This window comes from Caretta caretta, chromosome 5 (genome assembly GCF_965140235.1).
Source record: "Caretta caretta isolate rCarCar2 chromosome 5, rCarCar1.hap1, whole genome shotgun sequence".
In the NCBI taxonomy this organism is placed as follows: Eukaryota; Metazoa; Chordata; order Testudines; family Cheloniidae; genus Caretta; species Caretta caretta.
The window spans coordinates 110,931,035-110,957,942 of NC_134210.1; the positions used below are offsets into that span (position 1 = coordinate 110,931,035).

General features: G+C 42.1%; 1 protein-coding gene across 3 annotated transcripts in view; it reads left to right on the forward strand.

The window, feature by feature from the left end:
• Positions 1 to 26,696, forward strand: part of CCDC171 (coiled-coil domain containing 171) — a 262,059-nt gene extending 235,363 nt beyond the window's left edge. The window contains exons 27-28 of one of the 3 annotated variants that reach the window (XR_012668627.1): positions 18,649 to 18,797; positions 24,874 to 24,961. Coding sequence is in view for 2 of the 3 variants with exons in the window: in XM_075128799.1 (XP_074984900.1) it covers positions 24,874 to 25,080 (207 nt within the window). In the remaining variant the exon portion in view is untranslated. Of the gene's footprint in view, positions 1 to 1,287; positions 5,103 to 18,648; positions 18,798 to 24,873 lie in introns of those variants that run through there. The other 2 variants (XM_075128799.1, XM_075128804.1) reach the window with 2 other exon arrangements.
• The last annotated feature ends 212 nt before the right edge of the window (positions 26,697 to 26,908 follow it).

The following is a 26,908-nucleotide window of genomic DNA, read 5'->3' on the forward strand; positions in this document are numbered from 1 at the left end:
AGAGTGGCATATTGGTTGCCTCATGTGAGGCCACTGCTCCAGGGCCATTTGGAGCCCACTGCTTATAAAACTTGCTGGGGGTGGGGGGGCAAGTATCATTGTAATTCTTCCCCCCTTCCTTCTTTCTAACCTCTCTCTTTGCTGCTGCTGTTCCTGGAGGGCTGACGTTTGAGTCTTTCCTGTTGTGTGGCAATGTGCCAGCAAAAAGGATGCTGCTGAAGAAGTGGCAAAGCCAGCAGGAGAGAATGGATCACTTCTTGTAGCCAGATGAAGGCACCCAAAGAGGATGCCTGGACTCTGAAAACTCAGGCCTCAAGTAGCTGGATGCCTTTAAATTCAGCCCATGTCCAAGATTTTAGTCCATTCAAAACTGCATAGGTGACTCATTAGTAATGCACATCCCTTATCTACACCAGGGAAAAAAATGCAAATATTTCCCACTTTTGCTATCACCAGTTCCGCTCTGCAGTTACCAACACAGGGAGATCTAGTGTAGATGGCCCATAGGCTGCCACCAGCATTAAAAGCACTGTGAGACTTAAGCCTATTCAGTGCAGAGCTAATAGGAATGTTGATTATAATACTGGTAATGGTGTAGACAAGGCTAGAGCTGCTCCTTCCAACATAGTTTCTTTCTCCGTCCCATGGTGGAATGGGTTGCAGGTGTACTGAACTCCAAGCTCGCACTTTTTGTGGTAGCTGGTGCGTCAGATAGATATGATATAGCAGATACTTTACCTCTGAGCACTGGTCTCCTACCCTCTTTACTTCTGAGTGGCATACTGACCTGGTCATCCCTTCTGCCTCACCCAGAAACTTTTCTGGTTAGGCCTTGGCCAGTTTTGCAATCTTCAGTGCATTGAGACAGCTTCCCACTTAGGTAAAACCATCCATCTCATTCAGCTAGTGTCTTTCATGTCTCCCCTCTGCTCTCTGAAATGCTGTCTCTGATTACTCCAGCTCTTATTGTTGTGGTAATGGTGAGGCCAAAATGAACAGACGCCTTAGCTAACTGACACCCTGGCTAGTCATTTCTTGCATTCCTATCACATTTTCAGACAGCAGTGCTATATCAGCTACACAGTCTCTCACTTGTTTCCCTTTGTTTCCATCTGAAGCCCTCATTAGAGTGTTCAATTGATTTCTGCTGCTGCATCACCCAGTCAATTGCAACAGTGCACAGTGCGAGGTAAAAAGATGCCATCCTGGTTGTACTCTAGCTTCTCTGTAAACCATTCAGGATTCCCTGCTGTTTGTTTTCATACAGTGTTCAACTCTGTTTTGCAGGCTCCTGGTGAAGCTGATGATCTCCATAGCAAAGTTGCACTGGTAGAGAAATCTCCACAGTGATGCTTTGTGCATCCTGTCCAAGCTCTCTGGAAAACTGAAGAAGTGGATTATCATGCTATTTTCAGTATTTAGCACTGCTCAGTAATATGTCAGAATATATCAGGGAAGAGAGACTCATATAGCTTCTCAAATGCCTCAATTCACAAATTAGCATTCCTACTTCATAAAAAAAAGGCTGATTGTATTACTTATAAAATAACAGCCTGCGTTAAACGGTGTCTTTCACCGACAGAGCCAAATACCAATATTCACTGAGTCTTACAACACCAATGTGAGATAGAGAAGTACTAATATCCCCATTATACAGACACGGAAACTGAGGTGCAGAGAGGGTAAGTGACTTGCCCAAGATGTTAGTCAGTGGCAAAGTTGAAAATAGAACCTAGGTGTTTTGACTTGCAGTCCCCTTCTCAAGGCACTAATCCACATTTTTCTTCTCTATTATTATATAGTATGCTGTGTACTTACTAATATAATTTATCTGTCTCTACCTGGAGTCCACCATCCTACTATCTATGGCTGGGGTTTTCAAAGCAGTCTAAGGAAGTTAATGTCCAAAATCCATTTAATTTCAATGGGAACTGAGTGTGTAACTCCATTACACTCTTTTGAAAATCCCAGCTTAGCTGCCAAATAAAATTTAGGACCCTGTCCTGGTAACCTTTGCAAATTCATATTGTTTCACTTACTTCAGAGGTACCAGCTATGTGATAAGAGTTGTAGGGTCAGGTTCTTAAAGTAGTGTTATGTCTGAAAATGGATCAGATTCTCTACTGCTGCTTTGTTCTAAACTACTTTCTAAGTGGGGTCATTCTTGATGTGTCCTTTCCACTGCTGCAGTACAGGGGATTTCCTGTCAAACTCATCAGCAGGCTTTGGTGGAAAACCCATACATAATTTAGACTTGTATGATAAACTGCCTGAAAATGATGACTGGATAAATATTTTTGCTTGTGAGCAAAGTGCATATACTTGCCCTTTAAATCCACTTCTAAAATTGGCACCATTTTTGTTTTGGTTTTTTTCTTTCTGTCACATTAAGAAGTGTCCTGTGCTGCGAGTGTCTGTCAAGTTTCCCCTCGTAGTGGAAACATGCTGCAGCTTGTGCCACCGGAGACATTTAGGCGTATTGTATCCAAATCTCACTTCCACTGAAGATGTATAGCTGCAGCGCTTCAGCCTAATGCAGTGAATAATTAGGAGCAATGACAAGGAAATCTAGCAAATTACTAAAACCAACCAGGAGTAGAAATCAGTGCTCATGATTTATTTATGTATTTGGTACCTTGCATTTGAGGGACGCGATACCTGGGGCTAAATCCTCTTGGTGGCTAGGTAGGTGTACAAATCAGGAAAATGAAACAGAGAGTGCAGGGATCAGTCATGATAGTTATAGGCTGCTCTGCTTTGGAAGAGGTAGGGCATGCGCTGAATCAAGGGGACTTCTGAGAGGGATTGTGCTGAGGGAAGCACAGTTCTTCCCTAAGCTCCTACGCAGGGGGAAACTACAGCCACTTCACCATCATGTTTGCTTTCTGCTGCCTGGCTAGCTCCCATGGTCTCGTCTCCCCCATCTTCTAGGGTGTTCGCTCTAGGACAGAGCAGACCTCCACTTTGAATATCCATGCAGCAGCCAGACACAAACTGATCCTTGGTGTGCATGCATAGTGCACGCCTTGAGCGCATGCAGTAGTGTGCCTGCCATGGTGCGCCGAGAGTGTATTAGCCCATGCAGATTGAGCACAAGGGGTGTGGCTTGAACAGAAAGAGGAGCACGGATCCAGAATCCAGTGAGGGGACACATGGTCCTTCATTACAAGAGCAAGATGGCACCAAAAGCAGCAAGCACTTTGCTCCAGAAGAAAGCAACATTAACAAGGTTTTGGCAGTATAGTGCAGTGGCTTCCCGGATGACTGTAGCCCATTCAGGAGTCTGATTTGCCTTGTGTACCCCTCCCAAGTTTCACCTCACATTAAAACTACTTGCTTACAAAATCAGACATAAAAAACCCATAAGTGTCACAGCCACGCTATTGCTGAAAAATTGATGGCTTTCTCATTTTTATCATACAATTATAAAATAAATCAATTGGAATATAAATATTGTACCTACACTTCAGTATATAGAGCAGTAGAAAGAAGTCATTGTCTGTATGAAATTTGAGTTTGTACTGACTTTGGTAATGCTTTTTACGTAGCCTGTTGTACAACTGGGCAAATATCTAGATGAGTTGATGTACCCCCAGGAGACCTCTGCCAACCCCCAGGGGTACATGTACTGGGGTAGTGAACAGGCTCAACGTGTGTCATTTCAGTCTCTGATGGCAGGATTTCCGTGGCACTGGATGCATCTGACAACATATTTGGGCACATACTATACTGCTGGCCACATTGCACAGCAGGATTTGGCTATTAGTGTGTTTATAGCCACACTTATACAGAACAACTCAGCAGAAATTTTCAATTCTAGAGCCCTAATTCCTACGTATCTTTATAGAGCAGTGGTTCCCAAACTTGTTCTGCCGCTTGTGCAGGGAAAGCCCCGGGCGGGCCGGGCCGGTTTGTTTACCTGCCGTGTCTGCAGGTTCAGCTGATCGCGGCTCCCAGTGGCCGCGGTTTGACGCTCCAGGCCAATGGGAGCTGCTGGAAGTGGCGGCCAGTATGTTCCTCTGCCCACGCAGCTTCCAGCAGCCAGACACAAAGTCTTTTCACATTTACAGTGGTTTTACACCGCTGTAAGCCCATTGACTTGAACTGAGCTACTTCTTGGGTTACATTGATATAAGAGCAAAGAGAATTGGATCCTCAGTACTTTGAGTAGAATTTTCAAAAGTGCTCAAGGTTGGAACAACTGTACTCCTGTTGGAGTCAAAGGAAGAAGAAAACTGAGTGTTTCTAAGTTTATTCAGAGATAAGCATCTACAGACAGAGATACGGGTCATGCACCCTACTCCTGAAAATGTACTTATGAAGGTGAATTTTCTTCATCTGCATTAGTTTCTCCTGTAGATGAATTATGGATGCTCTGGGAGGGGCCTGCTACAGTCAGTACCATCCAGGTAATCAGCATTTTCAGACTCTCAAGATCCATTCAGTAAGCTCAAGTGGCAGAGGATAAAATGTTATCTTCTGAGTGTTCCTTCAGTATTTCCTGTTTCCCCCCCCCCACATATTCCCCATAAGGCTTTCTATGGTAACCAGCCCAGCAGGGTTGAGCATAGCATCATAGTCAATAGACCATCAGCACCACTCTTGATTTCATCAAAAGGAGAGGCACTTGAGCAATATCAGGGCTATATATAGTTCTCTCAATTCCTGCCAGCCCTGCTAACCCTTCTGTCCTAGGAAGCTACTGAGAGAGAAACAAGGAATGCCACAACGTCACTTTACAACCGCTTTTCAGTGCAGAACCACACTCTGACTTAGACTACTGGGCATTATACAGTGGCCATTATTCTGAGATAATTAGATAGAATTCAACATTTATATTACAGTAGCACTTAAGACACCTTAGCTAGGTTGGGGTCCCCTCATGTTAGTCACTGTACAAACAAGGCAAAAGACCGTGCCTGCCCCAAAGAACTTGCCATGCTTAAAAAGTTTCTAGTTTTTCTTTAGATGAAGAGTTCTAGGGAGGATTGCAAATACTGAGGCAATGTTAATAATGCAACTGAAAAGTTTTGAAGTGTAATCACTGTATTATAGAGCCGTCACCCAAAAATGTTTCAAATAAAAACTCTATGTGTATGAAATCATACGGGCTGTGTATTGCTTGGATAGATCTTGGAGATAAGATAAATAATATTAAATTCCACTTGCAAACAGAATTCCATAGTATTCTACATAATCATCCAAAACACTAAAACTTGAAACAGTAGATACATACCAATTAGGATTATCTGGAGCATTAGACTGATTCAGTGTGCCAGTGTCTGAGACTGCCGCTGGGAGAGAAGTGGCCATGAACATATGGCCAGAATTTCAGATTGAAATCCAAACTCAGGTGCAGGAGGGAGAGTTCTTTGACCTTGTGAAGAAAGCACTGAGGTGCCCATTGTTCTGCCTGAGATCCGAAATAGGCTCCATTTGCCGGGGTTCATGGCCCAGTGTAGAGTAAACAGGTGTCTGCCAGATGATTCACCCAACTGTAGTTACGCACAGTAAGTGCAAATGTTTAATTAATCAAGCCTCTTGTCCTTATTATCCCTACACTGGGTTTCACTGATAATGACCCAAAGGAACATTCTGCTTCTGTGTGTGAGTTTTATATATTTTATTTACAAGGTTGTCACTTGTTCATCTGATTTTCCTTTCCTAGCCGGGAGAAAAATATTCCTGGTGTCCTTTATAATCAAAAAATGTGGCTGCCCAAAACTCTAAATCAGAGATGGTTAAAAAGGTTTTCTTGTGCTTGCTCAAATAATTCCTTTAATCTCTTAAATTCGAATAACTTAAAACCCAATGCCTCCTTAGCCTTGCATTATACATGGTACAAATATTTATCTAGATTCTTATCATTAAAACTAATGAGCTTTATGGATCGGAAAAGAGAACAAAGGCAGGCCCAGCCAGTTATAAAGGGTTAAATTTTGGAACAATGCCTGGAGAACAACAATGGCATTCAGGCCTAATTCATTGACAATGATACAGCTACCCCCCAAAGCCAATCTGTGGAAAGAAAGTGTTAAGTAGGATATTGTTTGCATTAAGGGGCTGAATTTTCCACTGGGTAATCATCAGTGAAACCCAGCGAAGGGCAAATGAGGATGGCAGGCCTGATTAATTAAACATGTGTTCCAGTGCTAAAAGCAAGACTTATGCTATTGGTTTTACAAGAGTCATTGATATTAATACCGCTGGCAGAAATTGTGAACTGCTGTTCAGTGAATCCATTTTTCACAGCAAAACTGGTGTTAAATGTACCAGTCAGGGGTTGCAGAAATACTACTATATCTCTCCAAATGTTACCCATTTTATACAGTTGCATGCTGCTATTACACGTTCCACTGTCCTAATTTCCATTATAAGCTCCAATTTCTAAGGCTTTTTAATTTGGCTGTAAATTCATTTTGGACTGAAACTTGGCATATACAGATCTCAATTCAAGATGTGTTTGTTATTTGTGTGTGTGTGTGTGTGTGGTGTATAATCTTTTAAATAAGTCAAAAGAAACATAAAACCGTTCAGGCACTTGCAAGTTACTACAAAATGTTAACACAGCTCACAGTAGTTTGTGAGGCTTTACGCCCATCTATAAATTACGTTTTGCTAAATTGAAATGGTGCAGAAAAGTACCTCTGTGCATAAGGATTGGGACAAGCTGAAATTGGGGGAAATGGCTACTGCACCTGGTCACTTCCTTTTATAAGCAACAAGTGTTACTTGAGAAATATAAGCCATTTTCCAAATCATTACCATGCAGGTGTCAAAAATGCAATATTAACACTTACAAAAATGAACATATTACTTTTGGTTTGAGAGAAACTTTATGCAAAGATGTAGACAAGTGGTTAGCTATTGGACGTGGAGAATGAACATCTTTGCATCAACCAGACCTAGTTGTTTCTGGGCTTTATTTAAAAACAATTCTGTCTTTGCTCATTAACAAAATCACAGGAGAGCAATTAAACTACTAAGAAAAGGATTTTTATTTGTTTTTTGTGTACCAGTGCATTTGATGTGAGTACTATATGAATAGTAACCAAATATCCAAGTATCTATTTGTCTTCTGTCCATTTTGAAATGTACTTGGTGTGTTAATTTTTCCATAGCAATGACCTTCCACATTTTTTGAACCATTCCTCCAACTTTGGGAGGGGGTTGTTCCAATGAAAAGCTCCTAATACTCTAGCAACCACTAGTAAATGAAAATTACTTAATTCTTCTTTCTTTGAGTGTTATCTTTTATGCTAGGAAGATCTAGAGAATATAGTAAGTTTTCTAACATTGGTAGCACCTGCACAGAAATGATAATCCAGTTAGGGATTTCTGGAGCAACAATTTCCCAGATCCATCTTGATATGAGAGATAGTACATTACCATGCTGAAGGAAAATACATAATAAGACGGATTTAAACATAGAACAAGCTGAGCCACTAACCTCAGAGAGGCATGTCTCTTATTTTACCCCCAAGAAGTCCTGAGATGTTCAGTCAGAGACCTCTCAGAAGTCTGGACCACCATACAAGCTCAGTAAGCTAAAACTGCTGAGCTAATTTTCAACAGACTCAGCAGCTCTAGTGTGCTGGTCTGGTGTCAAGGCCGAGAGCTTTATGAAGTTACTGACTCAGCACCTTTATCTTGCTGGCTTCTAGGCACAGGCTTCTGTGAGATCTCTTGCTCAGCTCCACTAGTTTTCTGCGAAGTGGAAGCCTCTGTGAGGTTACTGGCCCAACACCTCTGGTTTATGCTGATGTCAAGGCTGAGGCCTCTGTAACATCCCAACACTGCTAGTGCTGAGTTACTGCCAAGCCAGAGGACTCTGTGAAGTCACTAGCTCAATGATTTTTGAAGATCTCTTACCATAGACTGGGACATTGCATCCTTTTATTGCTTGTCACGTTTGATCTATAGAAATTACTGTATCAGGAGACTTTAAATCATGTGGCAATGATTTGCATTTTTTCATGGGAATAACATGAAGCCAATCTGGCAACAAGACATAAATAAACATTCAAAACACAGGGCTTCCTTTACATACTCACTTTTCACTTTTAGCAGTGGTGTGGTAATAAGTCAAAAAATCTGGTGGACAGATGCTACTTTGAGTTATAGAACAGAGTCCAGCATTTAGAGCTGACAGACAAGGGATTTAATCTTATTGAATGTGCAGTATCAGGCCAGGACCATTAACAAGCTGCACCCTTCCCTTCACTTTTATTTGTAAAATGTAAAAGGAGTTTTGGAGCACTGTGCCCTTGTCTACATTAGGGTTCTAGATGCTGGATAAACTGCACCAGTGCAGTATAAGGCCCTGCTGCAAGTCACTGTTTGAATCTGCGGCATGTCTACACTAGGATTTGCATCACTAAATTACATCAATGGCTAAAAACCCTACTGTACACAAGTCCTGAGTTTAAAAAAAAACAGTAATAGTATAGCCTGGATGAATTAGCATTACTTATAGTGACATGCTAAATTACCTGAAACGGGTGTTCCCAAATTGTCTATTTTAGAAATCAAGCTATTCACAGCTACATAGCTGCTCTTTCAGCTGTATCTGTATGGGACACTGGGGAAATCCAGAATCTAGTTAGATTAGTCACAGGTGTGAATTTCTTACGGGTACCCTGAGGATATACCTCTTTCCAAGTTTCAGATGTAAAAGCAGTCTTCTGGATCCAAATACGTTACCAGCACCCAGTTAAGAGACACCTTGGATTGCTTTTCAGGTACTGTCAAATTAGGTGAGACTTCTTTATGAGGAAGAGTAATATTACCATAATATGTCCCTGATGTATGTGCTGAGGAATTTACCACACTCTGCATCCTGTACAGTTAAATGCAGTGTGAACTTGGTATCCATCCACTGAGGAAAGCAGGACTCTGGGCTCTACTTTTGGCTATGTCACTTGTTGTGTGACCTTGAATGGGTCAGTTAACCTCTTTTCCCCAGTTTACTTGTGAAACAAATACTTGCCTGATTCACAGGAGTATTATGATGCTTAATTAATGCTTGCAAAGCACGTTTAGGTTCTTGATTGAAACTTGCTATATATATATACACAAAGTAGCGTTGCATAGGTGATGTAGATTCTTTTGGATAACTTTGCACCAAGCATATAGATGTGGTAGCTAATGACAGCAGTTACATCTGACAAATCTGTACTTAATTATTACTAATGACTATAAAGCCAACTTCAAGAAAAAAAACAAACAACCTGATCCTTGGCCCTAATGTGCACCAAACTGTGCTCAAGCTATTATTTATTCTATGCTTTGTTTCTGTAAAAAATGTTTGTGCATCCACATAGCCTGGCTTCAGCCAGAGTCAGAACTGGAAACCCCCAGGAGACCACAAGGGAGGACAATCTTGTAGCCCAAACAAGGGCCTATCCCATGCCTATCTTGGCATGGGTTCCTGGTGCTGGTCCACATTTGCAAAATTAGTTGCCTAAAGTTAGGTTCCTAAGTCCCAATTTCAGCATCTTAAATAAAAGGATCCTAATTTTCAGAGTTGCTGGCAGCTCCTATTGACTTTGCTGAAAGCTGTGAGTGCTCAGGACATCTGAAAATCAGCTTAACTATAGGTATCCATGTTTGAAAGTTTTGTCCATAAAGCCCGTGGTGTATATATTTGGACCCATCTACAGTTTTGGTTTGTTCATATTAATGCTGTGAAGGGTTCTGTCATGCATAGGAATCTAGCTGTGCATTGTGAGGATGAGAGGTAAGTGCTGCTGTGTAGAACTCCTTGGATTTTTTGGATGAAAAATTTTTTTTCAGAGGAAAAATTGTCCTGTTTTTGAAATCAGAAATTTTCAGTAAAACTGTGTGTTAAAAATAAAAATGAAATTAGAAAAGGCAAAAAATGTAGCTTTTTTCGGTTTCTGGCTTATTGATTTTCCTTTTTTTAACTCCTCCTTTTTTCTCCTTTTCCTTCTCCCTCTCCCCCTTTAAGTTGCAAAATGAGGGGAAAAAGGAGAGAGAAAAAGGGGGGGAAGCAAAAACCCATCTAATCAACCAACCAAAAAAATTAAAAATGAAAGCTTTCTATAAACATTTTCATGAACATTTTGGAATAAATGTTCCTTTTCCAAACCCATCAAACAAACATATCTTCAGTATTTTGAAAATATTTTTCTATTTTCCCCTCACCATTTTTCTACTACCTTCTGACCCCATGTCTTGTGCGTGCTACGCTGGGCTTCAGTTTGTGCCTTGCAGCGCAGCCACCCCCCGGCGCATCTCGCGGTCGCCAGCCTTGAGTTCTTGCTGCTGATGCCAGAGGCTTGGGTGCTTCAGGGAGCCAGCACTGAATGTAGGGCTGCCTGTGTCATTTGCAGCGGTCTCTGCTGAAGGTGCACAAAGTCCCTACCGTAACTTAAAAGCTTCTCCAGTAAACTCAAGTTGTGTGACAGTACTGTGTATCTATACTTAAACTCAAAGAAAGGGCTCCAAAATACAAGTTCACCCAATGGCCGGCCCTGTCAGGAAAGCATGGCTATTCTGGAAAGGGGCTTAAGCACGAGCTTAAGTCCTATTGAAGTCAATACGGCTTATGCATGTGATTAAATTTAGGTACATTCTTAAGTGCTTTCTTGAGTAGGGATGGGCTTAAACAAATGCTTACATTATTTCCAGAAATGAGGCCTTAGTTTGTATTCCCTTTCCCTCCGTTGGTAGCACATACGGTACTCAAATTGTGCATTGATTTCTTTTATAACAGTATCCTTGTTTAGTTGAATTTCATGATGAGGCTTTAACGGCTGCATTCCTTAGAGGTGTGTATCACATTCCGGGGTGCAGTCCAGACCAGTGAGGGCTTATGTCACCACTTGCCCTGCAACCTTAGGTGCCTCACAGTGCTTTGCTGTTGTAGCTCTCAACCTGGGACATTCCCAAACAGCCAAATAGCAGGCAGGTCACATCCTGAGTGTCTGTGTGTAGCTACAGCCCTGATCCAGCACCTCTGATCCCAGCCGCATGTCAGCATCACACGAGCCACACTCTGGCTCGCAGCAGCTGTGGTTACTACTTGCAGGGTGTCCCCAACACACTCCCAATCCCAAATTTCCCCCCAAAACATGTGTTCTGCACCGTCCAGCCCTCTCTTGGACAGTCTAGATATTAGAGGACCCTTACCCCTGTCAGTGGTCAATACACAACAGTTTGCTACTTTAACTGGAGTTACCAAACAGTTCAGTTTAAACACAACACTGGATTAGTTTCTATTAAAAACAATAAAACAAGTTTATTTGACTACAAAGAGATTTTAAATGAGCACAAGTAGAATGTATTAAAGTCAGAAGTGGTTACAAGACAAATAAAGAAAAAATGCTGTCTTGTAGCTAAAACGTAACAAACTAGACTTGGTTCAAGGTCAAATCCTTACCACATGTTCCCAGCAACATTGCTGACCAAATTCTCAGGTCTGGATACCCCACCTCCCTCCCGCTCAAAATCAAAGGCTGGTTCCTTTTTTGGTGAAAGAAAGAGAGAGCAAATCCCTCGAGTGTTTTTGCCCCTCACTTTTATAGTCCAGTCACTCTTCAAAATGCATTTTCCTGAGGGTTACCCCTAGATAAAGTTCCTTTACACTGTGAGGATGGAGACATGGAGTCTCATGGTGAAAGAGGTTCCATGTTGTCGTGTGTTAAAATGCAGGCCAACTGTTTCTGCCCTTCTTGTTGCCAAAAAATGGCCACTTGACTGGTGATTGCCAATCAACTTTGATGACACCTGGCTAGCATGTCCTTTGTCTTTGAGAAACAGGTTTACCCCCCTCTCCAGACTTGTCTGGTAAACACGTGGGTCATAATTTCAGTTTATGTTCATAACTTTACATATAATGTTCCTATACACATTTCATCATGATATTATTGACTGGCACGTTATTAGTTTTCAAACAATACCTCACAAGACATATTTTGTACAAATATTATTACAATGGTGTATCGGGTGCAAACACAGAGGGGCCTAAGAATTCCTGTGCTTCTTTAGCAAAGCAAAAAGGAGTGACTTAACCAACTACCATTCAAGGGTTCATTTTTTATTTAAACATTTTGTTCTAATCTCACACTTCCTCTTTAACTTGGCAAAATGACTGAAGAAAAAACAATAGCCTTCCATTCCCCAGTTTACAATCTGTCAGTGTGAGGGATTTGGTTACCTTTTCCAAATGGTGGGTGCTGGATTGTTGTTTTTTAATCTAAGGTCATATACTTAGGGGTTCTTTTTAATAACATGACAAAACTGACTATGGTGAAAAACCACAGAAGAATAAAAAACAGAATGAAATATGGAGATTGAATTTGTGCAGATAATTAGTACTATTTTTTGGCATTCTGAGCATGCTATGGAAGAAATTCTCTGCAAGTGATACTTCCTGTAGCATTAGGGACATATAATCTCCTGACTAGGAGCCTTGTGACTCCCTGAATAACAGTTTCAGTGATATTTTGTCAAAGCAGCACACGTTTTGTTCACCGCTGCATTCTGCAAGTCTGCTTGGCGAGCAGCTTTCATCGTGTTGGTATGATGCTACTTGGCTGGCTTGGTAACCGACTTGCTGAAAAGTGATATTTGGGGAGCCAATCCTGGAGACAGCACACCAGTGTGCATCTAGCACCAGCAGCTCTGCTTTAACAATTAGAAGAACTTTATCTTTGAACAATTGGCTGAATTCATGCCTGGTGAAATGCCACGGTTCAGGAGAGCATCTCTATGCACATGCTTTCCTTTCAGCATAGGTTTAAAGCTAAGCATGATCTTAAGTTCTGTCTTGAATAGGTGTGGACAATATACTTCAAACATAATACAGTATGGGTCACATTCAGGCCTACTATAAATGGGTGACTTCAGCTGAGTTGTACCTATGCAGGCCCCAATTCAGGAAAGTGTTGAACAGTAATGTTCCTGCAAGGTTAAACTGAGAATGAAGCAGGATGAGAAATGTTATATAGTCTCCTACACTGAAGTCCCATATCTCAATTGCCACCCATCTCAAAATAAATGGTCGGGCAATCACCTTGAATTTGTTGTGGGTATTGCATAGTTTTCCCTTCTATAGGTTTGTCTGATTGGACAAACTCTTCAGTTGTCCCATTGTGGTGATAGTTACACTGTCTTAGTTTTGTGTGTTGTACATGTTACCACTCCATGGTACAATATAATGGGAATGTAAGGCTGGAAGGAACCTCTGCACAGAGGCAGGATTAAGCATACCTAGACCTCTGGTTCTCAAGCTTTTTTTTTTCGTGGACCACTTGAAAATTGCTGAGGGTCTCAGTGGACCACTTAATGATCTTTCCAAATGTTGTTTGTACTGTTAGCTAACTATTGTAAAGTACTTTGGATAAAAGCACTATATAAAAAAACCCCATAATAATAATTAACGTTTTTTTGTTCTGCAAATAAAAGCACACCACTCATATTTTAATATCAGTAGTCTTACCTTTCTAATACGATGGATGTGCTCTCTCTCTCCCACCACGGCAGCCCCGAGCTGGGGCTGAGATGGAGGGGGATCTCTCCCTCATCGCAGCAGCCCCTAAGCTGAGGCTGGGAAGGAGGAGGGGGTCTCCCCCACCCCGGCAACCACTGAACTGGGCTGGGAAGGAGGGCCATCTCTCCCCGGCAGCCGCAGCCCTGGACCTGGGGAAAGTCACCTCTTTCCCTGGCCGCTGCAGCCCTTCACATCCCAAATTCCTCCCACCTCCTCTTCTCACCCCACTTTCCCCTCTCTCCTACCCCTATTGCCCCCAAGGCCACCACCTCACCTTATATGTTTGTCTTTTCCAGGGTCCATTAATTAGGTAGGTGGCCCTTCATTTGCTCGTGTGCGGCCGCCCAGGTGTGCACCTTAGAGGGAACTATCTGCGGACCACCTGAATGGAGCTTGTAGACCACTGCTGGTCCACGGACCACAGTTTGAGAACCTGTGACCTCGACCATCCCTAACAGATTTTTGTCAAACCTGTTTTTAAAACTCCCAGTGATGGGGATCCTGTAACCTCCCCAGGTAGTGTGTTCCAGTGCTTAGTTGATGATGGCTACGTTTCAACTTCAGCATATTGTAATGCTGTTTTGGAATGTGGTGATATTTTGTGGGCTTGAACAGGGTTTTACAACATGCCAATGTCTCACAAGTAATGACTGCAGCGTGGGAATGGGAAATTGTCTTAGCGATTGGGGATATCTCAGAAATATTGGTTGGACTTGCAGTCTAGCATCGCAATGTATGTGCCTTGTAAAACAAAAAAAATTGTTTTACAAAGCACATACAAAATAGATGAGAACCCTCCTATCCCATATAGGTGATTAGCCAAAAAGTTCATTTTCTGTGATCGTTGCAGCAGTTTTATTCTGAGAGAGAAATGGTAGTACATAGCAGAGCCATCAGGGTTTCTATGGTTCTATAGTTTCATCCCCCCTGGTTTCTGTGAACAGTAAAGGATCTGCTGAGAAGAATCTGCCACACTTTTATGCAAAGACCTCCCATTCAACCACAGAATATTTACATTCGTGAGGCTGAGGGCAAGAAACCCATATGTTCCTGGGGTCTCAATTCCAGGGTGTGATGGCAGGATCATCGCTTTAGGACTACAAAAGATGCATTACAGTTGATCAAGGTGGGGTGTCTGCAACAAAGTGAGAATAGGGGCTGATATTTTCTTGCGCTCAAGGGTTTGGACAACCTATGTGCAAGCAGTGTTCCAGAAGCAAGGGGAGTCCTTTACCATTCCTTGCAATGCAGCAGAGACGCCATATGGGGAAGGAATAAACCTAAGATAATGTGAAGTAATGGGAATTGTGGGTGGATCCTCTGAGGTGGGGAGGTCAGAACAGCTTGGACTTGGAATGTTAGGCTTTTGGTTCAGCAACCAAAGCAGGTACACCAATAAAATCAGTTCTGGGTGTTCCAAAACACTGCTTTGGGTTAAGGGTAGTGTGATGATATCACATCTGTTGAAATGTTTGTTGTTAGTCATGAGCAGCTATAGAGGGGCCATATCTGGCAATGTTATGAAGATATGCAAGCACTTCATATTGTCAGCTAGAATGCATGTAAGAATTTTTAAAGGGAAAAACTCAATTTAAAAGGGCATTTATTTTTAATAAGAGACATTCATGGGACTGTGCTCAGGAAGAGGGATCTGTAGGTATTGCTGTGACTCATACAAATTAGAAAAGCTGACAGAATCAATCAAATTAGAATTTTTGGATTGTGGATGTATTAACTGTTCAGAGATCAAAGCAATTCTGAATCCCTCACGACTTTCACTGGGTCACCACCAGATTCAAATCCTGAATTGGTTCATTATTGTTGAATTCTTGAAGACATTGACTCCTTAGATATTGGGGTAAATTACCTCCCAATGTAACTCCACTGAAGGATAGGAGAGTTACGGAGCAGAGTTTTGACCTTATTGTTCCATTTGGGGCTGATCACAAACAGGTTGAAGGAGAAGTTTCCTTTGCTGCTGAATGCAAGTAGAATCAGTATGTCATATAATCTGGGAGCTAAAGTTTTCCTGTGACTTGAATTGGAGCTTTGCCCTAGTATATTGGTTGAACTGAGGATATGTCATGCGAGGATGTAGGTAAAATGATAAAGGAGAGTGACCATTGCACCATTATCTGCTAAAGGTGGGGTCGGAATATGATATTTATGGTATTAATAAGAATTTGCAGCCTCCCTTGCACTTTCATAAAGGAGCTGAGACAGAATGCAACTTCATTTTTCAGAGAAGTTAGGGTGAAGAAACTTAGGCGGTGTCTACATTACTTGGGTAAGTCGACCTAAGTTATGCAACTCCAGCTACATGAATAACATAGCTGGAGTCAACTTAGCTTAGTCGACTTATTGCGGTGTCTACACCATGCTTGGTCAACGGGAGACACTCTCCCATCAACTTACCTTACGCTTCTCATTCTGATGGAGTACTGGAGTCCCCAGGAGAGAGATCTGCAGTTGATTTAGTGGGCCTTCACTAGACCCACTAAATCAATCCCTGGTGAATCGATCGCTGCAGCATCAATCCCCAGTAAGTGTAGACATGCCCTTATAGTAAGGTGGAAACAACCATTAGTTCCCAGTAATGTACATTGTAGAAACATTTACATCCCTTTTCACTAATTATAAGACTGCCTACACAGTCAACGAACTCATGCATGGCCATGTTAAAAATGGAAAAAATCCTGGAAATAAGCTGATGTCTAGAGACTAAAACAATGAGGTACAGCAGAAACATCGGAGAGAGAGAGAGCGAGAGTCCATTAAATAAAGTCAAATGGGGCTGAGTTCTTTGTTTTGTTGTTTTTAAACTGCAGGTAACTAACTTGGTGCAAACAACTAGAATTAGACTCACACTAGAAATTTTTGTTTTCAGTGCTACATAGGACAATGAATAAATAAAATAAACAACATAGGCAGGGTTGATCATCATGGTTGCCATGCCATAGCTAACCTTTGAACCCACCCTAATGCTCCAAATTAAAAAAAAAAACAAAACTTTTATTTTCCTTGGGAGAGGGAGAAATCTCATTACTACTGGAGGTCTCACTGAGAGGTCACTATACGGGGACTTGGTGTCACTGTAGTGTTATTACTGAGCTCCTGCTTTTTGTCATATTCCATTGCAGACCTGGATTTAACTTGACAGCACTAAATGTTTTCTCTGAAACGGATTCAACTGTTTAGTATCACATCCACCCACCCACATGCAAAAAGTCCCCAAGTGTGAGCAGTCATGGATAGTTTTCTGAAAAACATAAATTCCACAACTCCCGTAACAGCTGTGACAAAAATGCAGCTTTAGCTATGATGCATCCATTGAAACTCTGTTTTGTATAGTGATTATTTTATCTGTTCCCTCCTTTTTAGTACTTCTTTTTTCTTTTTAGTGGACAAACCTTTCCACAGTTTAGCATGCTCAAGTCTATACATCATATCTAAGCAACTGCCGCCTTCTAATAAGCCATCACCTTTTTGGTAAAAAAAATTAGAAACTTCCAAAATCAAAAGGCTTCCCACTGTCCTTTACTGACGCATGCCCTCTGAAATGTCATCTGTGCTAACATGAAGAGAGAGGAGGGACATACTTTTTCTTCTGGAATGGTGGGAACCTGGCTCATGTGAACACATGTAGGTCATATGTGTTGCAATTAGATTGACTAATGCACATCACTGCTCCCTTAAGAAATCCCAGTGGACTCAATACCTGTACCTTAAGGTCAATGGAGCTTCACATGGGCACTGGTCTTGACCTGATTGCTGGCCACCATATGGATGTAATGTGAAGAAAGTCAATCCCTCACCCACCCTAACCATGCCCTGCAAAATGGAGATAACAATCCTTCTCCCCATGCCAATCTACACATTGGTGGGGAGCAAAGGCTGAATTTATTACTTGATGAAAGGAAAGTTCTAGGCAAAATTATAGTACTGACCAAAGGAAACTTGCCAGTCAAATGAATACTAATGAGAGAGAGATGCCATATTCATCTGCCCTATTTATATATGAGACAGAGAGAGTGAGAAAAAGACTACCAAGTGTATCTTATGTGTGTGACAGAATGTGTGGATGTAAGGAAATGAGAACATGTTTAGCAGAGAGTGAGTAAGAATATGTGAGTGAGTTAACGTATGGCAGAACAACTGAAGAGCTGTAAGGACATACAGGTCCAGTCCAGTGATGGCAGGGAATAGAACTTTACATCATCCTACTCAAGTTAGACCAGAAGGCAGAGCTGACTGTGAAGGGAATCCTTACATTTCCACAGGATAGACAGTAAATTCATTTTAAGAGTCATCGGAAGTGAAATGGCACCTAGCAACTGAAGTTTCTGTCCACTTGGTTAAGGACACTAATCAAACTCTCCAACTTTTAGGGAAAATAAAATAGAATAAAAAAAATCACAGACTACATCCTCCTCCTTTGTTATGTGTTTTAAAATAGATCCTGGGTGATGAATTTGTTGGACTCTAACTACATACATAGCCTAATGGCCCAGTGCGGAGTTAAAAAACAATTGTTTAGACACAAAGTCAATGACTGGTAATAGCAACGTTAGTTTAAGAGAATCAAATCAAGCTTTGGGCAGAATTCCTCACTTAGTTTTTACTCAGGTAACCTCTGATTTAAGTCAATAGGAGCTTGCCTGAATAAGGTCTGAGTAAATAATACAAGTTAGCTGCAATCTGCATTAAAGATGCATTGGGGTGCTGAGCGTGTGTCACGTGCTTGGTCGAACTGGGTATTATGAGCTTCCTTTACTGGACTCCTGAAACCATCATTTAATACTTGCATAAGCAGAGGATCCAAATCAACAGCCTCAAGCTCCTTTGCAGTTCCATAAGTAAGAAAAACTGGGCTGGTTGGCTGCTCCCTGAAGATGTATGAATACTAGGGATGAGGAGCACTATATCCAGCGTGGAAGAGGAGCTGGCTGCTTGGCTGTCTTCTCTCCTCACTACAAGACTTTGCAGGGTGGGTATGAAGTACTGATTGGAAGCTGTGGTTCACTAAACTTTTTCATACCTTAGATTCTTTTCCACAGAGTACTGGGAGGTGGTGGTTCAGTGTGATTCTTATTTTATCTGAACTAATTCGCTTTTCTCTTGATGCCACCCAGGTGGAGATATATCCCCTCTCTGCAACAGGATTGTGTGTTCCCCTTCTACAGGAAAAAGACCAGAATCCATGGAAAACCCTGCATTAGCTTTGTTGATCCCTTGCCAGATGCATAGATGAACCCTCCCTTTCCATTGCTGCCACAGCAGGGTAATGCTTGAGAGAAGTTATTATGCTTCCTTTGCCACTTAGCCCTTGAATGGGTCTCATAGACTGTGAGGGAAAGTTAATTCTGTTCTGATCATTATTCATGAGTCTCTTTAGTACATGTTTTTTGGGGCCACATAAGATGGAGACTATTGTTTGGAAAATGCTTCTTCTCTGACTCCTTCCCCATCATCCTCACCATGCCCTCTTTGGCCACATCACAAGTGGATTGTGTATAGATTATGCAGACAAGCTGGTGGCAGTTACGGTGAGTGTCTGTCTGTTCTGATCTGGCCTGGCTGCCATTCTCCTACAGGCAGCTGCTTGCTCCTTTTCCCCTGGATTGCTGTGATTTCGTTCTCTCCTGTCCCCTATTGCAGAGATGAAAATAAGAGCCTAGCCTATGTTTCTCATTGAAACTCTGCTGTTGTAGGTGTTTGCAGAACTGCACTGTGGAAGTGGGTGCATGCTCTGCAGTCTGTGAGCTTATTCCTAAACATTCAGCCACACTTTCAAACTGCTAGCTCTTCACAAAGTTTTTGTTTTATTTTTAACAGTAAATTCTGTCACATGTGTTGCTCAACAGAGTCACAGCACAGCCCATAAAGGCCCCTCATTGTTTCAGAACATCCTGTCATGTTCTGTTTAAAATATAAAACAAAACCTTGTCCCAGTTTTCCACAGCAACCCTGTGACTTTACACACGATTCCTTTAACTCTGTTAATGTTGGGCCATCTCCCAGTTGAAGGAAGATCACATATTCTGGATGGGAAGATCCTGCTGAGTCAGCTACTTCCTGTACAAACAACAAAAGCAGACATGTTAGGTATTGTCTGACAGACAGGCAAATCTTCCAGTGATTTTAATTTTTATCCAGAGTTTTTCACATTAGGTTTTTCACATTTTCACTGTCAGTTCCAGTCTTCTTAGGTGACTGAAATCCTTTCCTTCAGTGAAGAAGACGACCAAATTCTGCTTGAAGTGAATTGGTGCAATGCTACACTTCAGAAAAGGCCTATACATGTTATAGAGAACAAGAACTTTCCTGTAGTGTTTTAAACCAACCTAGAGAATTCCATAGCCGGGATGAAATTATTCCATTCTACGGGTTTTCACCAGATGGATATTGACCAAAAGGGAGTTATACCAGCAATAAGGCTTGGTCCACTGAGTAACACTAAGTGGTTCCTAGGAGGTGTGGAATATTATGAACTCCCATTGGCCATGGTGGAAATTGAGAGCACTCTGAACTTTGCAGGATTGGACCCTAACTCAGAGCCAGATATGGTCCAGAGAGTCGGAGAGTGAGGGAGAACTTGATGAAATGTAGTGTGACCAGAAGACAGATTGTAAAAAAGAAGTTTGTCATTTTGTTTTGTGTGTATGTGTGTGAAAAATAGAGATGGGTAAACTCAGCAGTACTACCCCATGATTACTAGGATTATAATTTGGCTGCTATAGCAGCAGCCTGCATGGCATTCTTTATCAACTGTCACATCTCATCTCATTCATTTTTGCAAAGGATCTTTGTGTCACTGCTTTCGTGAAGAGATTAGGCAACTCTCAAAGAATTTCCTTGGCTGCTACCTGATATGCCATTATTCGCTTCTTATCATTTTAGCAAAGCAGTTACACTGCTGTCAGAGGTAATGGAGACTGTGCCACTAAGAAAATTGGCTGTAATTTATTTATCAATTGTTTCTACATACCACAAAAGAGACCATCTACTTTACGGCTGGGTCTAAGGTATTTGAGAGCCCCTGAAGTTCATGGTTTTCCGGTATTCTAAGTTCTACTTATGGCTTTTCCTGTATATGACACACAACACCACCCCTGTGGTCTTGAAGGCCGATTTCTTCTTTACTTTCTTTAGTCACAAATCATTCTGAGGCATCCCTTAAGTGCATTTGTATTGTTAAGTGCACCGGCCTGATTTGGTGTTAATTCAATTTGAGTGCCCTTAATATCTTGTGGGGGTGATGCAATGCATGCAGGCTGTACCTTGTAAAAACAGGTTCCAGGTCTGCCTGAGAGCAAAGCACCTTTCCCACAGCAATTTACCAAAGTTGCTGATAAAATTTTCATAAGGAAACCTTTTTAGTCTGACCCTATTGTGTTATTCTACCATTAAGACTCGGGGAATTGAAACTGTCTTCTGGTGACAGTTTATCGCATTCTCCATTATTGCTGCATGCACACAACCTATTGATGGGTCACCACTTAAACCCCCTCTCTTTAAACCATGGAAACAGCTTGCAGGGCCAGAACCTGGGAGCTGCCTGCTGCCAGTGTGTCACTCTAAATGAACTGCATTCTTGGTAAACCAGTCCCCTCTAACCTTCGAATGATGGGAGATTGTGGGACATTTTAGTGCATTTGGGGCCAAGGGGAATGGAGAGAGAGAGAAAGGAAAGGGGGAGAGATCCCAACGGAAAGAAAGCTACAGCTGTACAAAATGTAGAAAGAATGCAAGGCAGCATTTTGATTAAAAGGAAAACTATTTAACCAAAATTGAAGATGAAAAGAAAATAATCACTTTTATCCCCCATACTTTTATTTAGAATAAGCAAACACTAACTTCCTACTTGTTATATGCTGGAAGCCAAATTCTGCTCTGAATTAGGCCACTGTAAATCCTAAACAATTCCAATCCTTTAGGTGGAATTACTTCAGGTTTTAACTGAGAGCAGAATTTAGACCTACATATCTGAGCTCACATCTGACCAGAGAACAAGACCAAGGAGAACAAGGGCCTACACAGCTGTTAGACACTGGTAGATTGTCTTCTTCTTTCCTCTCCTGCCCCCCCCCCCCTCCCCAACGCCCACTGATCTAGAGTTTCTAGTAATGCTGCAGTGTGTGCCAAAGAAGTTGGATTTAAGTCCTCAGCTATCACTTAAGTGTGGTTTGTGTATCTGGTACTGCATACTGTGACGTCTATATCTGCCAGTTACTTATTTAAAACCCAGTAAAATAAGTTTTTATAAAAGTCCTATTGAATGTTCTGGGCACATTCCCTCCAGATTTCAGGCCAGAATTTTGGAAGAATTGAAGAAGAGACCATTACCTCCAAAAATAATCCCAGGTTTTATATTGAGTCTGGTGCAGGCTGTAACACGCCTTTAACAACTTCACAAGTGCTATGTGACTATTCTTACAATACAAGCCCAGTGTATGCACCTCGATATCGAGTCTCTGTGGGTTGATAAGGCAGTTCTTATGTCACATAGCCCACCCGGGAAAATTTGCTCCACTCCAAATTGTCTGGGGGGAGGGACTGTCCTCCCCACCCACATGACTCATCTTTCCAGTGTCTAGTGGGCATCCAAGGTTTGACTCTGCACCCACTGAAGTCTGTTGGAGTGTCACCATTGACACTAGTGAGTGCAGGATTAGATTCCAGATGAAAAATGATCATTTCAAGTCCAGCCGGGCCAGACGAATAAATAAATTAGAGCCTCACGTGTGGAGTTAGTGCTTGTTGGTAGGGAGTGTGTGTGTTCTGGGGGAGATGCGCAATGCGAGTGTGTGTGACCAAGGCAAACTGATTTATTATTGGATAAAGCTGGAGGCAAACCAGGGGCAGATTCACTGGTCAAAGAATGGTGCAACAGTGGAATTTATAATATGTTAGTCTATCAGCCTCTTGATCTTTGAGAGTATTCAAGGAAGATGGAGATGAGGCAATTCTTTCTTCATGGTTTCAATAGGGAAAAGAAACAGCATGCATTTATAGCCATTTCCTCTCTGGTGCCCAGGGCAGTGTACATTGGAAATATGCACCAGTTTCAGTCATTTTAGAAGAAGTTTGAAAGCTGATTTTAAAATAAACAAACAAACAAACAAAAGCCCATCAAATTACCAACTCACAAAGGGATTCCACCCGAGCTCTGGCCCAGTACTCCATCCAGCCTGCATCTAGGAGCTGAGAACAGCCTGCAAAAGGCTGGGGGAGAATGTCTCTAGGGCAGTGCTACTCAAAGTGGTGGTCCTTGGACCAGTGCTGGTCCGCAAGCCATCGGCTGCCAGTCTGCGCGCACTTTGGAAAAAAAAATTGCCGGTCCCCCACATCAGATAGCTTGAGAAACACTGCTCTAGGGCAGCCATTAAATTGAGCCCCTGTGGACAGTTCTCTACTGGTTCCCTGCAAGCCCTACCCTGGGGCGTGTGTGTGTGCTGGAGATAGGAGGGCCCACCCTGTTTGGAAATATGGAGATTCTGGGCTGCTGCGGACTGTAGCAACACTGAAGGAGGCTGTCATAAAATAGAATAGCCCCTGGCTATTTTGTTTTATTTGAGGTTGGTTTTGGCCCTTGGAGCAGCCCAAAATCCCATGGGAAAAAGCCACCTTTGCGCTCCCTCTTTGTGGACTGTGGCTGCTTTGCTGCTCCTTCCATCTCAGATTTTGGAGGGGAAGATGTTGGACCGGCTTATAATATCTTAAATTCTGGAAGCTTCCCTTTCCCTTCCCTCCCCCCACCAACCCAACTATACTTTTTAGAAAAAGGGAAAGGTATTAGGGGGAACTCATCGGGATGTTCCAGATGAGCTGCTGCCCACTATGTTGCTTCAAACTCCAATGAGCTGAAGCGACTAGAAAGAAGGGGTGTGAAGGTAAAGCAGCTGGCGTGATGTCCCATTGCACTGACACATACAGCAGGTGGCCCTTGGAAGTGCATAGATAAACCCCATCACAGCACCATCAGCTGCATTTGGTGCTGTGAACGAGTGAATTATGGGGCCCTTCTTGTCAGGCAGTTGGTGGAAAGGCATGGAGGAAGGATTATTCTTGTTACCTGCTGGGAAAGAAGGAACTGTACAGTGTGTGTAATGGAGAAATCCTGGCAGGATGGACATGGCTCTTGCACTCCTAGGCTGTGGTGGGGAAGCAGAAGATTATAATTATTGCAACACACTTTGTATTCAGAAGGGTGAACCGGTGAGGGAGGTTACTTACAATGCACTTCAGAGGAGTACAAGTTGCACCGGTCATATAGAAATGCATTATATGCTATTCTTCAAGCAATAAATAGAGTAATTATGTGAGAAATAGGATATCAAGTAGTAGACTATGCTCCAGAGTCTTCAGTCTTTGCATTCTCTCCCCCAAGTGCTAGCAAATGCTTAAGTCTCTGATGCGAGACAGAAAAATTAAGTACAACCAGCGGGAGGGGAGCTGTCTAAAGGTCTTTGGTACCTGAATCTAGGGAGAAATGAATAGAAACTCTCTCCTCCTGCTCCCTGACCAGACTAGATTGTATACATCAGTATCAGATCTCAAGTGTTTCAGTGTGGATATTGTCTGTGAAGCATTTTCTATAAACACTTTGAGCCCCATCACATATCTTACATACTCAGCTCAGTAAGCATCCAAATAAGAAAAAGTCACTGCAGCTTGCTCTCTGGCTATGAGCTGTGTGTGGTCAAAAGAAGTTTAGCCCCAGTAGGGGCTAGGGCCCATATTAACAGAAATATTGGTAATTCCCTTGACTGTACTTAGGTTCTGTTGTAAAATGAACACTGAGCCAAACCCCTTCCCCATGGATTTAAGTGGGCATGCATCTTCTTGCTCAAAATGCTAGAATATCTGAGTGGTTTATGGATCCTAAACATGCAGTACTTCCTCATGGAATCACACACAACCACAAAGGATAGTGTCACCTTCTGTGTGCAACATAATTAAAGTGTTTATGTGTCATACATTTTAAACTATGTATGGTGCCAGGCGGAGTTCCGGGTCACTTCCAAACTTTTGTGGCCACACAGTTTGTGGGCACCATATGTTTCTTCCTATATCTCCACATATCCCCTATAAACCATCCATTGTGTGTGAGTTATACCTTGAATCCCTGCCTGTGATTATTGGAAAGCTCAGGACCTTGCCAGCAGGAAAATTTACAGCTCAACAATTACATTGTTGAAACTCTGACAAATCCGCCCCCCCCAGTTTATGGCTTTGAAAATAAGGGATAAGTGTGAGCAACTGAATATATTACACACCGTAGTGAGGCCTCGTGGGGGTTATATTATGGAATCTGTTTACTTTGACTGACATTTTTCATTTTTCTTTTCTTCCAGACATTATTACTGCAAATGATATCTGTGCTCAATATGGATTTGTTACTCAAAGAACAGCTCGGATATTTGGATAATCATTTTCTAAACAGGCTTTTTTTTATTATGATTTTTGGAATCATTCCAGTAATAATGCAACAGGCAGGCAACGGATTGAGAAAAAGCAAACAGAACTGTATTACATTAGTACATCACATTACAGCACATTAGATGCAGGTGGGATTTCCAGAACTTCTCTGCAATGCAAAACAGTGCTAAAAACTCCACGCTCAGACACAAAAGAGAGTTGACTTTTCCATCGTTTTCGGCAAACAAAAGCTGAAAGCCCCAATGACGAAGATGGGACTGTCTGCTGAAGTGGAATAAATGCCACTCAGAGGCTGAGCAACATTGGCTCTGCTGTGCTCACACCTGTGAACTGAACAAATCGGTACATACAATATTACAAAATACAGCTATGGAGAGCAAAACAAGACCCAAAGACAGCCAATCAAAAAAGAACTCCCAATCAAAGAAAGACTCAAATTGGGCAATGGAAATGGCAGAATCTTTCTCTGTTATGTTTGAACAAGACACTGGAAATGTCAGTGAGAATTCTCCAGTTACTTCCGAAGTTCCCTTTTGAAAGCTGGCTGTGCAGATTGGTGTAAATAACTGAGCATCTATCATGGTACAGGCAAATTAATTAGAATCGAGGTACATTTCTGCTTCTTCTTTACAGGAGAGAAAGTGGACGAGCAGGGTTACTCTACCATAGCATTCAATGCATGGCAAAAATTACATTACACGTGTGTGTGTGTGTGTGTGTGTGTGTATGAATTTGTACGTTTTACTATTAATTATTTGTATTATGATAGCTCCTAGGAGAACTAGTCATGGGCCAGGACCCTGCCCTCCAACCTTTGTATTTATTGATGTTCTGGAATATCTCAAATGCTCTCTTTCTCAATGTGCCCCTTTGCAGTTCCTCTTCTGCAGCACCTGGTGATGATACCTCTTCTGGAGAAAAATGGTGCTTATGATGTTGACATGTCTTGCTTTGTGCTTGAAGATATGGGTTTCAGTGCTTTGTAACGACATATAAAGGAGAGAGAGAATTCCAACACCTCTGAGCTGAGCTGATTCAAGGAAAGCTGATTTGTTAGTTCTTGAAAGGGGTGAGAAGCTATGAAGCAACAGCTCAAGTGACTGCAGAGCTTACATTTTGATGGGTAGACTGTTTCCTATGCTAGGGCCAAATTTTCCTGGTTCCTTCATGACAGCAGAAGGCCTAAAACGCAGTGGAATGGCAACAATTTTGCTGTGCAGGCAGGCCAGAAAGTGGAAACACAGTGCAGGGAGACTCACTGACCCTTGGCGCACTGCAGGACTGAGCTCTGTGTTGACTTTGTCTGAAGGAATACACAAGGGAGTTTAGTTTAGACTAAAGGTGGTAACACTTCAGTCAGTGGGTCTATGATATAAGAGGATTCACTGGCCACACACTCCATGTGGTTGAGGGCAGGAGGCTATGCAGCACTACAGCAATCCACAGCATGTCTGCTCAAGTGCCCCGTGTCCTGCCTCCAGAGTGAGGGAGGATTCCATACCCAGGGTATCCTGGCTTTGTGTGGATACCAGTGCTTCCCCTTTGCGTGGAAATCTACGGAAATCAAATTAGGGCAGTGTCATTGCAAATATGACACATGGGAAAACTGCACATTTTTAATCATATGGTTCGTTCCTCCGCGTCTCCCTTTACTTATATTTTATTGATATAAAAGGTAACCAGAGGCTTAGGCAATGGGTTGCATGTTACAAATAAAAATAAATAATTATGAAGACAAGGTGGGTGAGGTAATATCTTTTATTGGACATGATCACTCATGTAAATAATACTCATGTAAATAAATACACAGGTAAATAATCACATCACGCACACAACCACATTTTCCCCTTTATTAGAGACCATAAACCTTGGCAAGACAGAACAAGGGGTAAGTCACTCAGTGATCTTTTCATGCAGCTTCTTCAACATATTTTCAGCCGCATGAGAATT